The following is a 16,620-nucleotide window of genomic DNA, read 5'->3' on the forward strand; positions in this document are numbered from 1 at the left end:
GCCTAGGGAAGGCAGGTCAGGCCAGGCCAGGCCATGTGGCCCACACCACTATCCAGCGCTCCTCAGAATCTGCCGCCTGAAGCAGCCCATTCACTCCATACACAGTAGCCTTCTTGTGAGTCAACCATCCATCCATTTAGCCCAGTATTGCCTACGCTTTCCAAGGATCCAGGCCCCTGCCTTGAGATCCCAGGGATTGAACCTGGGACGTTCTGCCCGCAGAGCAGATGCCGCGGCCCTGAACTATGGCCTGTTCCCCACCCGACCCTCTTGCCAAACAGCAGAGCCGGCCCTGTTTCACAGACTGAAGCCCACAATGTGAACTGTTATCCTTGACTGGCACACGCAAACACGTGAGCGCATGCACACCGACGGGAGGGGTTGGGGGCCAGAATTGTAAACAGTGAGTTCAAAAGAGACGAGATTTGCATGAGATCCAGACTGGGGACAATTCTCTACAGAGCTACAATGCCTGTGAGATAAACGCACAATGATCACTCACTCTCAAGGGCAGCCGGGCATTTTTGGCTATCCTGAGACCCGCGCTCTTGCTCAACGTGGCCTCTATGCTTATCTGGTTTAGCTTTGACCTCCCAACCATCCTTTTTATTACCAACCTTTCCCAAGTCTGCATCTGTCTTGGAATTAGATGTTGTAATCGCTTTGTGTGTCGGCTGCTCTGGACTCCTTTGAAAGGAAGAGCGGGATATAAATTTAATAAATAATAATGGAATAATAATTGCAGTGGGTTGCCTCAAAGATACCAAGGATGATTATAAGTGTTGTTTGTTGATAAACTGCATTTTTAGTTACAGGTAGGTAGCCATGGTGGTCTGCCGTAGTCTAAACAAAATTTAAAAATTCCTTCCAATAGCACCTTAGAGCCCAACTAAGTTTGTTATTGTTATGAGCTTTCGTGAGCATGCACACTTCTTCAGATACACTGAAACAGAAGTCACCAGACCCTTATTTGTAGTGAGAGGGTGGAGAGAGTTATTACTCAGAAGGGTGGTAGGAATGGGTGATTAGAATAGAGAAATTGGAGTCTTATCTCATTATACATAAGCTATTTTTAGCCATTTCACCCTTTCCTTTTTCCTGTAAGACCAATTGCAGTCCTTAACAGTCGTCAACAGGTTTACCACACCTATCAGCCAATCACCCATTCCCACCACCCTTCTGAGTAATCCCCTCCCCAACTTCTCACTATATATAAGGGTCTGGTGATTTCTGTTTCAGTGTGCATGCATATGAAAGCTCATACAAATAACAAACTTAGTTGGTCTCTAAGGTACTACTTGGGACGCGGGTGGCGCTGTGGGTTAAACCACAGAGCCTAGGACTTGCTGATCAGAAGGTCGTGGTTCAAATTCCTGCGATGGGGTGTGCTCCTGTTGCTCGGTCCCTGCTCCTGCCAACCTAGCAGTTCCTCAAAGTGCAAGTAGATAAATAGATACCGCTCCGGTGGGAAGGTAAACGGCGTTTCCGTGCGCTGCTCTGGTTCGCCAGAAGCGGCTTGGTCATGCTGGCCACATGACCCGGAAGCTGTACGTTGGCTCCCTCGGCCAATAAAGCGAGATGAGCGCTGCAACCCCAGAGTTGTCCACAACTGGACCTAATGGTCAGGGGTTCCTTTACCCTTTACCTTTTAAGGTGCTACTGGAAGGATTTTTTTTATTTTGTTTTGACTGCATTTTTAGGCCACATTTTTTACTCCCAAGAGCTAAAAAATATATTCAATATATTGATACAAGTCACAAATAATGGGCAGGTATCTCCCCCAACCACACCAGTGAGATCCCAAAGAACCGGAAATCTCTAGATGGTGAGCTCAGGAGCCCAGCTGCCCCCCCCCTCCGTCCACCTGCTCGGTCCAGAGTCCACACTCCACCTGGTTCCCATTCCTGATCTTCCAGGCTTCCTCGAACTCTCCTGCTCTGTCCCAAACCCACCCCCTGGATCTGATTCTGGCAGACAGGCAGGCAATGTGGTCAGAGTGACAGACATTATAAAAATACAAATAGCAGAAAAGACATGTAGAGAGACAGAGTCTTCTTTTGTCCTTATGGTCGCTGTTTTCCTTCTCCAGGATTCCCTTCACTCTGATGTGTCATGGAGGTGTTCCTGGGTGGGGCAGGTGGGGCAGAGCCCCCTTCACCCCCCACCTACCAGAGGTTTTTCTCCTGTCTCCCAGGGACACCCGTGTCACTTTGTTTCGGAAGGAAATCCCAGCCGTCTTTCCATGGCTACTGCAGGAGATTTGCATCTCACTCCGCGGTTTAGACGGGCAGGAAAATACCTGCGATAATACGCTGGGTAACCATGGCAAAGTAAACAGAGTGGGAATCCCAAGAAGGGGAATGCTATGGATGTGAATTATGGGCCACGGGGGGATAGTGGGCTCTCCTTTTCCCTGGGCCCAAGCAGCCTCGGATTCCACCTTCCAAAATCTCAATCCCGGAAGTCAAAGTTCCATCCAAGAATATGTACAGTAACCAACACAGGCAAGGCCTCTTTGAGCATGTGCAGAGTGCCACCACCCCATCACTGTGTAGCTACAACTCACACACAAAAGGAGGCAAGGAAGTCCCAGGAAGGTTCTCACACCTTTTCTTGCCTGGAAAATGTTGGCACTAATACGGGGGAGTTTGGTGTCTGTAATATCCAGCTCACCATCTCTCTCATTGAAGCCAGATAAGCCACACAGACCTTGGGAGGTAGCATCGCCCAGTGGTTAGAGAGCGGGATCCCATCTCCTGCTGCCCTGGCTGGACTTCTGAGCCTGGATCTTGTGTGCAGCAGGAGGAAATGCAACAGGTGATGCGTTCTCTTTCCTGTGTACTGTCTTGCATCACCTGTGACATCTCTGTCCGTTCGACAGCTGCTCCCTGCACCAGATTCTTGCCCCAAACGAAGCTGAGTGACATTGAAACCTGGCAAATTCACGGCACAAGCTGGTTTTCTGTGCTCTTGGGTGGTGGCAAGTATGATGACATCACGCGGCAGGCACCATGACATCATCGTTGCAGGTAGCAGTGTGGCTCCATTAAGCCTTAAGTATAGTCTCAAAGGAAAAGTAGTGTAACAGTGTCATTCGGGAATCATGCAAAAAATCTAAGGCAGGAGGAGTCAGCACACTTTGGCGAGAGAGGAAAGAGGAGGGAGAGGAAAAGATATTCCTCGGGATAAGTCTGGGACTCTCAAGGCAAGGGAGAGTCGGCAGCAGAGGGGTGGGGGCCATCAACGTATCAGCCGCAGGGAATCACAGAATCGTAGAAGGGCTAAATTGGAAGTGACCCAGTGGATCATCGAGCCCAACCACCCGCAAAGGGAGGGGGAGTCCTGTTTTCTCTGGATTAAAACGGCAAGACACATTCTGCTTTCTTTGGAATGTTTTATTGAATTTTTTTAGAAAAAATAAGGCAAGATGGTTAAGTTTCTTTGAGACAGCAGACAAGAGACAGCGGATTTTAGTGCAAGCATTCAAATAGTTGAGAAATGATCCTGACCTATAAATGTGGGCGTTGCTGGCTATAGGGATGAGCAGAGGGTCACACACGCAAGCCAGAATAGGGGATGGCAAGGCTTACCAGGGAATACTCTTCTGTAACAAGTTGCTCCGGCAACAATTCATGCGTGAACATTTCCCCCGTGGACATTTCCTTTGCCTCTCACTAACTTTACTCTCTAATGTCACTTAAGAGTTGCCAGCTTTTTCTGTGGACTCAGCTCCCTATGTCTTTAGAAGTATCCGGCCAGATGTAGCGATATTTAGTGGGTGGCCAACTTTTTTCCCTTGCGAATGCTCCTCTACGTCTAACAGAAAATTCGCAGCTAAGCACACGTTAGAAGGCAGAGGAGCATTTGCAGGAGAAAAAGTTGACTCCCGACTTTTGGCACAGTGGGCAAACTGCAGTAAGAGAGAGAAAAGGATTTACTTAATCTGTGTTTATTGGTAATAGAATCCAATATTCCCCAATTGGTATATCTGAGTGTGTTGGAACAAGCCCTTTCGCTTTCTCCCTGCATGGTCTACACTACAGAGCCCAACCATCTCTAGGATACGCTGTCCAGACAGCCCCCCAAAGGGCCCAGAGGGGGCTGGGATTCTGCAACAGTGCAAGAAACGCCATCCCCGATCCCTGTTCCTTACTGAGGCTGTTCCAGCTGGTCCTCAGCGACCTTTGGGGGAAGCCAAAGTTTTGAATCCGATTTCAACCGGTCAGTTGAGGGTGCTTTTCCTTTTCACTGCAATTAATTCTGAAGTTAGAATTGAGCAAAGAGACAGCGAGGTTCTGGTGTACCCAGGTCCTGTGGGTGGCAGCCTGTGAGGGAAATGAACTCTGCACATGTTCAGAGGCTCCCTCCCTCTGAATCCCATCCACGGTCTTGCTCTGGGGATCCCCTTCCCGCTTCGAAGCCTCACTGTGTGGCCACACAGGTGCAGGCCACGGGCAAAGGATATTTCCGCCTCTCAAGGTAGAAGGACTTGTTGACATTCGCACAAGGCCTCCGATAGTAGACGGTCATGTCAGCAAAGACTTGGACCGACACCCCGTTTCCCTCCTTATGGACGAAGCTCTTTTGGGTGGCATTTTCCACAGGGTGCCTCAAGGAGACGCAGGAATCTTGGCAGATACACTGGGCACTCCAGAGGAGTCGAGGGTAGCGGGAGTCCTCAATGTCTTCCCTGGGGGAGGCAAGAGAAAGGATAGGTCTGTCTTTGAGCCATTTAGGAAAGGATAGTGGTCTGATGGGGGAATGCACTGGGATGCTGGTTGCGGAACAAAGGAGAAATAAAATAAAAATAAAATAAAATAAAATAATAAAATGTGTGGGATGAGGGCTTTGGGGGACTAATGCTGGGTTAGATTAGCCTTCCCCAACCTGGTGCCCTCCAGATATCTTGGAAAGGAACTCCAGTCACCCCTGAAACTGGTCTGACTGGAAGGGACCCTGAGGAGCAACCAATCCCTCAAGGCAGGAATATTCGGGGATTGAAGCTGCAACCTCGGCCCCCTCAGCCCCCTGCTCTAACCAGCTGAGCCCTCTGGGAAATCTAGGGGGCACTGTTGGTGGTGCCTGGCAGGGCCAAAGGGATGCCTCTTTATTTCCAGTCAGTGGTGCAGCAATAAAAGTGCGAGCACATTCGTAAAGCTAAGCAGGGTCCAGTATGGTTTCAAATTGGATGGGAGACCACACTTGGAGATTCCTGCATTGCAGGGGGTGGGGTGGACTAGAAGACCCTGGGGGTCCCTTCCGACTCTCCGATTCTATGAAAATGGGACGGATGAGGAGGCAAAGGAATAAAAGGTACGATTGTTCTCTCTTACACATATCGCCAAGGAGAACTGGAGGCCATGTTCTTTACACCAGGAATCGAGCGGCAGTCGTCAGAGGAAGACGTGGACCGGGAGGAACGGGAGGAACGGGCGGACTGGGAGGACTGGGAGGAGTGGGCGGTGAGCTTCTTCACGACTTCATTGAGTGTCGTCTCTTCACAACAGTTCAAGGAGGACATGCATTGGAAGGCCTGGCTGGCCACAAACGTCGAGAGCAGGAAGCACATCGCAGCCTAGGAGAAGGAGGGAAGGAAGGAAGGAAGGAAGGAAGGAAGGAAGGAAGGAAGGAAGGAAGGAAGGAAGGAAGGAAGGAAGGAAAGGCAAGAGGGGGCAGCGGTCACAGCGGTCATGGTGGAACAGCCCAAACAGGACTGCTCCAAATATTATTTTGCATTACAGAGAAATCTAGTAGCCCATTTCCCACTCCCTTTTCCTCGCAGCCTTCCTAAGTTGGAGTACAGTGGTACCTCGGGTTAAGAACTTAATTCGTTCCAGAGGTCCGTTCTTAACCTGAAACTGTTCTTAACCTGAAGCACCACTTTAGCTAATGGGGCCGCCTGCTGCCACCGCTCTGCTGGAGCATGATTTCTGTTCTCATCCTGAAGCAAAGTTCTTAACCCAAGGCACTGTTTCTTGGTTAGTGGAATCTGTAACCTGTAGTGTATGTAACCCAAGGTACCACTGTATTCTATTCCCAGAATAACATAGGCAGGGATCTCTCCAAAAACCTGCCTGCAAAATCGGCAGAATCAAGTGGTACAGTCTTTCCTGGACTGTGTCATTTCAACCAAAATACAGGGATCAATATGGCTGCTGTGTCCCTAGTGCCACCTCACGCCTATCAAGTTTCCAGATAGACAGAAATTAAACAGATGATGAGTCAATGAATAATATAGAGCACAATGAATGATCAATAATGAGATTCCATTTAGATTCAGATCAGATTCAGAATCAGATTCGGGTGGGGGAGACCCAGTTTGTGCGGCTAGACTACAGCACCCATCATCCCTGACCCCTGGTCCTGCTTCCTAGGGATGATGGGAGTTGTAGTCCAACAACACTGGAGACCCACGTTTGAGAAACGCTAGACTGGGAGTCATCGCAGAAAGGAAACTTGAGAAAGGTGGGCAAGATGATAAATCAAGGGGTTGCCCTCCGGGTATATTTACAGCTACAGTCAACAGCACAGTTCATAGCCCCCCCCCATCCCTTGGAACAGCAGCAGAACCCAAAGGGATTCCCTATGGACCCCGCTTCAGCCTTCCCCCTTCCCTCCGTGTAAGGAGCAGGATTGGTGCACTTACCAGCTGAGTCTTCTCCATGTCAGATCTCCGGGAGCAGGACCTTGTAGACGGCTCAGGGAACTGCTGTCACTCTGAGCCTCAGGATCCCTATTTTATCGCCTGCAAGATTCCATTCATTTATTCCATGCAAATTTTGGAATAATAAAAAAAAGAACTGAGCGCCTGTTTCCTGAACGTATAATCAATGTCTCTTTTGTTTACCTTATGCTGGATGGGTAATAGAAGGTGCCCCCCAGGATCAAGGGACTCAGACCCAGTGAGATATTAGCACCTGAAGAAATTTGAATTTGCCTTCCTTCCTTCCTTCCTTCCTTCCTTCCTTCCTTCCTTTCTTCCTTCCAAGATGGGATCAGCTTTTAAATAGCAGGACTTTCTCACCTATTCATAACTTGCTTTGACTTTTTACAGATTAAGTCTTCTGGTCCAGACATTTGACTCACAAGCACCCAAGAGTTTGTGCCATGAACTAGATAAGGATGGAGAAATTCTCGCTTGGAGCATCATCTCTAGAACAAACACACCTTGCAGTTTCTCTGAGAAGACCAGAGGAGCCCTCTTGGATCAGGACCGATTGCCCAGCGTCCGTCCGTTGTGCTCAGGTCCTGTTTTCCTGCTTCCCTCTGGGCATCTGATTGGCCAGTGTGAGAACAGGATGATGGAGCAGACAGGCCATCGGCCTCATCCAGACGGACTCGTCTTATTGAACTCTGAATCCAGAGTCTTTCTCCTGAGAGCAGACACTACTCAAGAAAACCCAAGATGAGCCATGAGAGTGCGAGTTCTTCCCTGCCGGCTCCTCCCAGGCACCTGGTATTCAGAGAAGATAGACTGCCCCTGACCATGGAAGTTCTCTCTGTTGCACCACAGCTTGCTGCAAGGCTCTCCCTCAAAGGACTGTTGCACCAGCACTGAGCAATGGGGGCTGAGAACATTTAATGCCCCCTCTCTTCTTGGAAGCACATGGAGTCATGGACTGGGGAATAGCTTCATGGGGTCAAGAGTGAGCCAGCAGTAGATCACAATGAGCTTGTTCCAGTTAACTCTTCATTAGCAAAACTATGTTCTGCAGAGGGGTGTCAGGCCCCATGAGCGCAGCAACTCCTCCTCTCTGGCAGGTCTTTCCTCCATGAAGCAGTGATGAGACGGAGGGCTCCTGCCTCCCCACAGCTGCCCCTCCTCTCCAGGGTTTGCCCCTAGCAATGAGAGACTGCGCCAGCGTGAAGCCAACCTCTCCTCCGCCCTTTTCATGCCTCTACTGGCTCCTGGAGACCAGGTGGAGGGGAGTTTGTTGCAGGAGGCGGAGGAGACATCCAGGACTCTGTTCCAGTCTGACCCCTCTCTGCCTCGTGGCCTCCCTCCTCTCCTGCTTCAGCTTCTGCCAGACTCTCCCCACTCGCTAAACCCTGTTGCCTCTTCCGTCCCTGACACCTCCCCCCCCCGCCCCACAGTCTTCTCCCTCTGAGCACCCATCTTCCTCCGACCGCTGATCCTCAGGCTCTGAGCCCTCTTCCCTTGGGGTCCCCCAGCTGGTTCCTCCCACCATTCCTCTGGGGCCACCCAGTCCCTGACAATGGGGTTGGCCCCCCACCTGGGCCAGAGGAGGGGGCCCTGCAACCTGGAAGTGTGTCACTAGCCTTGACCTTCGCCCAGGTCCTCTGGGTCCCTGGCATCTCAGTTCCCAGGGGTGGCAGCACCCCAGCCAGACCCCACAGCCTCCGGAAGGATCTAGATGCTGAGCTCAGGAGCCGAGCTGCCCCCCCCCCCCCGTCCACCTGCTCGGTCCAGAGTCCACCCCCTCCTGGTTCTGGAAGAGAGCCCAGGCCGTGTGGTCAAGGTGTGGTCCTGGCGGAGGGATGTCCCCTCAGGCAAGCAGTTTGATGTGTGGGCAGCCATGTTGATCTTTGGCCTGGGCTCTCCTGGTGGTTATGAAAATTCGGGAAGCTATTTTGTTTTTCTAGGATTCCCTCCTCCAAAGCTGCTTCTCAGAAGGCTGCTGGCCCTTCCCTGAAAGATAAGGCGGCTGTCCCTGAGTCACTCAGTCAAATGAGGAGCTGCGGCAGGGAGGGTTGACCCCCGTGAGACACAGTCGCCCCAAAGCGGCTACAATTGGGGGGTACCTTCTTTGTACACCACAGCTGAACCCCAGGACCTCCCTTTTCTGATCTCCAGGGCTCAGCGGTGACTCCTTTTTTTCCTCTGCCCTCAGTGAGGCTTTTCCTCTGCTGCCTTTCTTCTTTGCTCAAAGCCACGAGAGGCTGCAAAACACAGGGGAACCTTCCTCAGTCAGAACAGGACTGCATCGCTCGTTGCATATTAAAATGCCGTCATGTTGGAAACGTATAGAAATATTAGTAAATTTCAGTGGCGTGCAGGAATCATCAATGGCCTGGCAGCGGCAGAAGGGCAGAGAGGTTGCAGACTTCCAGGCCCTGCAGGGATGGCATGCAATGTTGGAAACATCTCTCCGACACTTCTGGGGCCCAGCAAGTGGGGCTCACACAGGAGGGATGCAGGAGAAAGGTTCAGATATTCTGGAGGACCAGGAATGCCATGCAGGGACGCAGCACAACATCCCTGCCACGCGAGGGTGAAAGCATCTTGCGAGGGAAGCAGATTTGCTGGGAGAAACACAGCAAGAGGGAACTGGGGGTGGGGGGTTAAGGCCCGGGAAGAGGAGAGGGCTGCAAAAAGGCAAATCTCACTTTCTTAGGGTAGGGGGACTGCCAACGAGAATGATTTTGCTTCTTGCTCTGCTAATGCTCCCCAGAAGTGAGTCCTCTGGCATCCGCACGTGCATGGAAAGGGCTGAGTTGTGGAGACTGGTCCTTGAGAAAAACAGGGTTGCCAACTTTTCTGCACTCGCAGGCTCCTCTGCAACGTGACTTGCATAAGCAGAGCTTGCTGATGGTGAAGGATGGGGTGAGAAAATGCAGAATGCTGGAAGAGTCTTGTATTTGAGTGGAGAGCCAGCTGGGATGGGTGTTTCCAAATGAGGGTACTGTGCACAGGGACATTTCTCTGATGAAAATAGGGGTGTCCGATTCCATAATGGAATAATAGTTCCAGCCACCCTGGGCGGCTTTGAACATACGTAAAAAATAAAAACCTAATAAAACATTAAACATTAAAGAAACTCCCCTATGCAGGGCTGCCTTCAGTTGTCTTCTAAAGGTTGTATGGTTACTGATTTCCTTGGCTCGCTGGTTGCTTAACTCCATACCCTGCAACATTTATCCAATGAAAATAGTGACGTCCGAAGGAAAAGCGGGATGTACTGGGATCAAACTGGAAACTGGGATGGCTTCTGTAAATCTTGGACTGACTCCGGAAAATAGGGACACTTGGAGGATATGCAGGGGCGCACACACACACATGCATATGCAACAGTCCAAACACTGGTAAATGTCAACAATTACCACATTTCTGACATTATCCAGACTGTACACTCATAGATGCATTTGTGCGCATTATATATCCAGTCCAAGTCAACATCAGGTTATGTAATATTTCTATTGCGGGTGTGAGGATAGGAGCAAGAGTTTTGTTCAACCCTGTCGCTCCTCACCAACGCCACGTAATCCTTATCCGTCCATCTCTGGGGTTCAATCCGCAGGTCGTCGTCGGAAAGCTGCTGCTGAACAATTGTCCTTCCCATTTTCTTCTGCCTCGCCAAAGGTGTTTCTGGAGAAAGGGTGGCGCGAGCTTTTCGGGGAAGAAACTTTTCCTCCTCCCCTTTCCCCCCTGATGGAGGCTTCCGTCCTGTCTCCCAGGGACACGTCGCCCGATTGCTTTGTTTCGGAGAGAAATCCCAGCCAGCTTTCCACGGCTGCTGCCGATTTGCATCTCACTCTGTAGTTGAGCTGGGCAGGGAAATACCTGTGCGGTTGGCTGATAATACGCTGGGTAACCATGGCGAAGTAAGCAGAGTGGGGATCCCAGGAACCGGTGGGCGGGTGGCGGTCAGGGGTGGGCGTATCGCTCCTCATTTTCACATTGGTTTTTGGGAAAGGGGTTCCTTGTGGTTATGGAAATCCTGCACGCTGTTTCCTTTTTCCGGGATTCCCTCGGCCAAAGGAGCCTCCCAGAGTTAAGGTGGAATCACCTTTCGGCCCATTATTGGCGAGTGAGGACTGTGTCACGTACGCAGGAATGCGACCCGACCACAAGGCTGGTAAGAACTGACCAGCGTTAGTGGGAAATGACTCCAATTAAGGTTCAAGGAGAGTCCAGACACGTACAGTAAAAAAACAGGGGGATTTTTTTTTTTAGATTACTTTTTTATTCAAAAATAAAACAAAATATGGTGCTGGAGGAGACTCTTGAGAGTCCCATGGACTGCAAGAAGATCAAACCTATCCATTCTGTCCATTCTTAAGGAAATCAGCCCTGAGTGCTCACTGGAAGGACAGATCCTGAAGCTGAGGCTCCAAGACTTTGGCCCCCTCATGAGAAGAGAAGACTCCCTGGAAAAGACCCTGATGTTGGGAAAGATAGAGGGCACAAGGAGAAGGGGACGACAGAGGACAGGATGGTGGGACAGTGTTCTCGAAGCTACAAACATGAGTCTGACCAAACTGCGGGAGGCAGTGGAAGAAAGGAGTACCTGGCGTACTCTGGTCCAGGGGGTCACGAAGAGTCGGACACGACTAAACAACAACAACAACAAAACAAAATATATTATCCAAAAACATATCATCCTTATTTTCCCCCATTTTTCCTCTCTCCTCCAAGCCCACCCACCACCAACCGCGACTTCCCACAGTTCCAGTCTTTGATTTCTCTAAAAATGCTGTTTTCTGCATGTTACACAGTTGTAGAGATCCTCAAACTATTTAGCTGATAATTATCAATAAAAAGTTTGTGAATGTTTATTCAAAACCAGCCAAGGAATCCAGTTCGCTTTGTTGCGTCTTCAGATACTTTGTAAAGGGTTCCCATTCATCCTTAAAGTCACCGTTATCCTTGTCCCGCAGCTTGTATGTCATTTTGCCAGTTCTGCATAGTCCATCAATTTTTCTTGCCGTGATTCTTTAGTTGAGGTTTCTTCAGTCTTCCATCCTTGTGCTATTAAAACTCTCGCGGCCGTTGTGGCATACATGAAGATGTAGAAAAAAATAGGTTGAGCAAATTGTACCTCATGGGCTGTGGCCGGCGGAGAGATGGTGACGTCCTGGGGTGTTTGGGTGTCAGAAGCAGGTCATGGGTAGCACACATGGCTTTAGTGAAGTTAACTCTTTATTGAAATAAATAAACAGCTCAGGAGGCCAGGCCTGGTGAGCTCAGCTTCTCTTCGCAGTAGATCTTGCCCCAATGACGCAGTTGCAAGGGCCGAAAGTCTCCGCCTTCCCTCCTCCGCTCCTGAGTCCTTCCCAAGCAATCTGAGACTCCGTCAAGGGCTCTGGCTCTGCTTCGCTCTCTTCATGCCTCTCCTGCTTTTGGAGACCAGGAGGGAGTGGAGCTGGTCGCCCTGGTTTCTTCAGCATCTCTGTCTCTTGAGCCTTGCTCCTCTCCAGCCTCCTCTTCTGTGGTGTAGTGGTTAAGAGCGATAGACTTGTAATCTGGGGAACCGGGTTCGCGTCTCCGCTCCTCCACCTGCAGCTGCTGGGTGACCTTGGGCCAGTCACGCTTCTCTGAAGTCTCTCAGCCCCACTCACCTCACAGAGTGTTTGTTGTGGGGGAGGAAGGGAAAGGAGAATGTTAGCCGCTTTGAGACTCCTTAGGGTAGTGATAAAGCGGGATATCAAATCCAACTCTTCTTCTTCTTCTTCTTCTCTGGACTGCTTTCTGCCACCGACTCTTCCTGCTCACAAAACCCTGTTACCTCTTCCTCCCGGTCTGCTCCCTCTTCGCCCTCTGGCCACTCCTCGTCATCCCAACACCATCAACCCCCTGGCTCTGAGCCTTCTTTCCCTGGGGGTTCTGCAGCTGGTCCCTGCCACCCCCCCTTGGCATCCAGCCCACCCATGATTTTGGGTAGAAGCTGAACAGCTAAGGGCTCACCTACACTTTTGCTTTCGCCCTTGCCTTGCTCCTTTCCCAGGGAAAATCCACTCCTTAGTGCTAAATCGGAGCAAACATCAATTCGGACAAAACCCAAACTACCGTTTGCTCTGATTGAGTGCTGAAGAGCGCTTCTCCTTGGGGCAAAGCAGAGGGGCGTGAATGAGTCATAAGATGACATACGGTATGTTTGCCTATAGTGTTTCCCCCACTGGAAATGTTCTCACAGACTCTTGGGTTCTGTCCTGTAATGCATCCCTGAGTAAATTCTGGCTGCCTGGGAATCTGAGATGAGCCTCCATACTTGAACGCACAGAAGCAATCTTCCCCACTGAGATGTGGCACGAAAAAACGAGGTGCCCTGTTTTTTGTGGGGAGGCACTTGGAAGGTATGTTCTCATTTTTTCTGGGTCTCAACAGCCTCTGGTTCGACCTACCAAACCTCACCACAGGAGAGTGTTTCAAAGTTAAATGTCCATCCTTATAATACGTACAGTTGTGACACAGGTAGGGTCTTCAAGAGCATGTGCAGTGAACCCCCACAGCACTGAGTAGTCACATGACCCACAAACAAGGATCGGCAGCTCCAGGAAGGATTCTATACCTATACCTACATTTCAAATATAACCACCGATTTTGGAAAACAACTCCAGGCTTGGCATTGCCAAGTGTGTGCTCCCACAGCCGAAGATGCCGCACATACCTAAGAAGAAGAAGAAGAGTTTGGATTTGATATCCCGCTTTATCACTACCCTAGGGAGTCTCAAAGCGGCTAACATTCTCCTTTCCCTTCCTCCCCCACAACAAACACTCTGTGAGGTGAGTAGGGCTGAGAGACTTCAAAGAAGCGTGACTGGCCCAAGGTCACCCAGCAGCTGCAGGTGGAGGAGCGGAGACGCGAACCCGGTTCCCCAGATTACGAGTCTACCGCTCTTAACCACTACACCACACTGGCTCCCTAAAGGAATAGCCTGGCCTAGTGGCAAGAGAGCATGGCACCACATTCCACACACAAACCCGGTTCAAGGCCTTTGTGCCCCGGTCAACTGTGAGCAGGAAGAAATTCAACAGGTGAAGTGTTTGGCTGCCACTGCCTTGCTGAACACCATTTTTTACGATATTTCTGCAGGGCAGCTGTTCTGGGCATCCTATCTGCACCAAAAAGCAAATTCCCCGTTGGATTTCTGCCTGCTGCTGAGTAGATCGAGTGGCAGAAGCCTGGCAAAGGGGAAAAGGTGGTATCCTGCTCTCTAACCCTCGAGGTACGGGCAGCGTCTTTGGGAAACCTCAGAGCCACGGAGCCGGGGGCTGATCTGGGTCATTCTCACCCTGAGTTCTCCAGAACCAGTGGTTGTGCATGCAAAGTAAGGAAGGGTATCAAATCCTTCCTGGAAAAACTTTCATTTGTGCGGGGGTTATGAGTGAAGGGGGGTGGCACTCTGAACATGTCCATTGAGGCCTTACCTCGGGTATTGATGCACACATTCCAGGGCGGAGATTTGAGAGATCCGAGGGGTGAGACTTGAGGCTGCTTAAACCCGAAGAAAATTAGAGATCTCTGCTCCCCCAGCTTCATTCCCCGTGATCCACCCATCCCTAATATCCCTGTTCTTGGGATTCCCACTCTGTTTACTTTGCTATGGTTACCCATCGTATGATCGCAGGCATTTTCCTGCCGGTCAAAACCTCAGAGATGCAAATCTCCTGCAATAGCCATGGAAAGCCGGCTGGGATTTATCTCCGAAACAAAGCGAGACAGGTGTCCCTGGGAGACAGAGGGAAACCTCTGGCAAGTAGGTGTACCTGGGGGAAAGGTCTCCCCCTCACCTGATCCACCCTTTCTGCAGAAATGCCTTGGTGACACATAAAAAAATGGGTCGTGTGGTTGTTAACGTAAATATTTTCCTCCAGCTTCAACTAGGACATAATTTGAATGAGGGCTGGACAGAGAGGAATTATGGGGCGGTGAGGAGGAGGCAGAGAGACAGGGGACTGGGCAGTATGTATGATTGTGAGTTTGGGCAGGGCAGGGGTACGCTGTGTGCCTGAACCCCCTTCTAATTCCCAGATCCAGCACAGGTTCAATTCCCGGAATAGCCAGGCTACCTTCCAGGTGAGGAAATGGCCTAAGTACGGATCCTCAAGGGAACAAGGGAAATGGCTCTGTGCATTAGCAGAGCAAGAAGCAAAAGCATTGTTGCTGGCAGTCCCCCTACCCCAAGAAAGTGAGATTTGCCTTTTAGCAGCCCTCTCCTCTTCCCGGGCCTTAACCCCCCCACCCCCAGTTCCCTCTTGCTGTGTTTCTCCCAGCAAATCTGCTTCCCTTGCAAGATGCTTTCGCCCTCGCGTGGCAGGGATGTTGTGCTGCGTCCCTGCATGGCGTTCCTGGTCCTCCAGAATAGCTGAACCTTTCTCCTGCATCCCTCCTTTGTGAGCCCCACTTGCTGGGCCCCAGAAGTGTGTGTGGGGGTTTTCCAACATTGCACACCATCCCTGCAGGGCCTGGATGTCTGCACGCTCTGTGCCCTTCTGCTGCTGCCATTCACTACTCCTGCACGCCACTGAAATTTACTAATATTTCTATACGTTTCCAACATGACGGCATTTTAATATGCAACGAACGATGCAGCCCTGTTCTGACTGAGGAAGGTTCCCCTGTGTTTTGCAGCCTCTCGTGGCTTTGAGCAAAGGAGAAAGGCAGCAGAGGAAAAGCCTCACTGAGGGCAGAGGAAAAAAGGAGTCGCCGCTGAGCCCTGGAGATCAGAAAAGGAAGGTCCTGGGGTTCAGCTGTGGTGTACAAAGAAGGTACCCCCCAACTGTAGCCGCTTTGGGGTGATGTGCAGCGACGGTGTCTCACGGGGGTCAAGCCTCCCTGCCGCAGCTCCTCATTTGACTGAGTGACTCAGGGACAGCCGCCTTATCTTTCAGGGAAGGGCCAGCAGCCTTCTGAGAAGCAGCTTTGGAGGAGGGAATCCTAGAAAAACAAAATAGCTTCCCGAATTTTCATAACCACCAGGAGAGCCCAGGCCAAAGATCAACATGGCTGCCCACACATCAAACTGCTTGCCTGAGGGGACATCCCTCCGCCAGGACCACACCTTGACCACACGGCCTGGGCTCTCTGCCAGAACCAGGAGGGAGTGGACTCTGGACCGAGCAGGTGGACGGGGGGGGGGGGGCAGCTCGGCTCCCGAGCTCAGCATCTCGATCCTTCCGGAGGCTGTGGGGTCTGGCTGGGGTGCTGCCACCCCTGGGAACTGAGATGCCAGGGACCCAGAGGACCTGGGCGAAGGTCAAGGCTAGCGACACACTTCCAGGTTGCTGGGCCCCCTCCTCTGGCCCAGGTGGGGGGCCAGCCCCATTGTCATGGACTTGTGGCCCCAGAGGAATGGTGGGAGGGACCAGCTGGGGGACCCCCAACGGAAGATGGCTCAGAGCCTGAGGATCAGCAGTCGGAGGAAGATGGGTGCTCAGAGGGAGAAGACTGTGGGGCGGGGGAAGGTGTCAGGGACGGAAGAGGCAACAGGGTTTTGCAAGTGGGGAGAGTCTGGCAGAAGCTGAAGCAGGAGAGGAGGGAGGCCACGAGGCAGAGAGGGGTCAGACTGGAACAGAGTCCTAGATGTCTCCTCCGCCTCCTGCAACAAGCTCCCCTCCACCTGGTCTCCAGGAGCCAGTAGAGGCATGAAAAGGGCGGAGGAGAGGTTGGCTTCACGCTGGTGCAGTCTCTGATTGTTTTTTGGGGGGGAACCCTGGAGAGGAGGGGCAGCTGTGGGGAGGCAGGAGCCCTCAGTCTCAGCACTGCTTCTTGGAGGAAAGACCTGCCAGAGAGGAGGAGTTGCTGCGCTCATGAGGCCTGACACCCCTCTGCGGAAAATAGTTTTGCTAATAAAGAGTTAACTGCAATGTGCAGGCTGTGATCTACTGCTGGCTCGCTCTTGACCCATGAAGCTATTCCCCAGTCCATGACTCCAGGC

At 51.3% G+C, this 16,620-nt stretch overlaps 1 protein-coding gene across 1 annotated transcript; it reads right to left on the minus strand.

Annotated features, from left to right (window-relative positions):
• Window positions 1–3,979: 3,979 nt before the first annotated feature.
• LOC308571632 (interleukin-25-like) lies at window positions 3,980–10,642 on the minus strand. Its single transcript, XM_081167268.1, has 4 exons — window positions 10,523–10,642; window positions 6,647–6,745; window positions 5,334–5,575; window positions 3,980–4,690 (listed from the first exon to the last, which is right to left on the minus strand). The coding sequence occupies exons 2-4, from the start codon at window positions 6,662–6,664 to the stop codon at window positions 4,423–4,425; spliced, it is 528 nt and encodes a 175-aa protein (XP_081023394.1). The 5' UTR covers window positions 6,665–6,745; window positions 10,523–10,642; the 3' UTR covers window positions 3,980–4,422.
• Window positions 10,643–16,620: the final 5,978 nt, after the last annotated feature.

This window comes from Podarcis bocagei (genome assembly GCF_964188305.1).
Source record: "Podarcis bocagei genome assembly, chromosome: 13".
Taxonomy (NCBI): domain Eukaryota; kingdom Metazoa; phylum Chordata; class Lepidosauria; order Squamata; family Lacertidae; genus Podarcis; species Podarcis bocagei.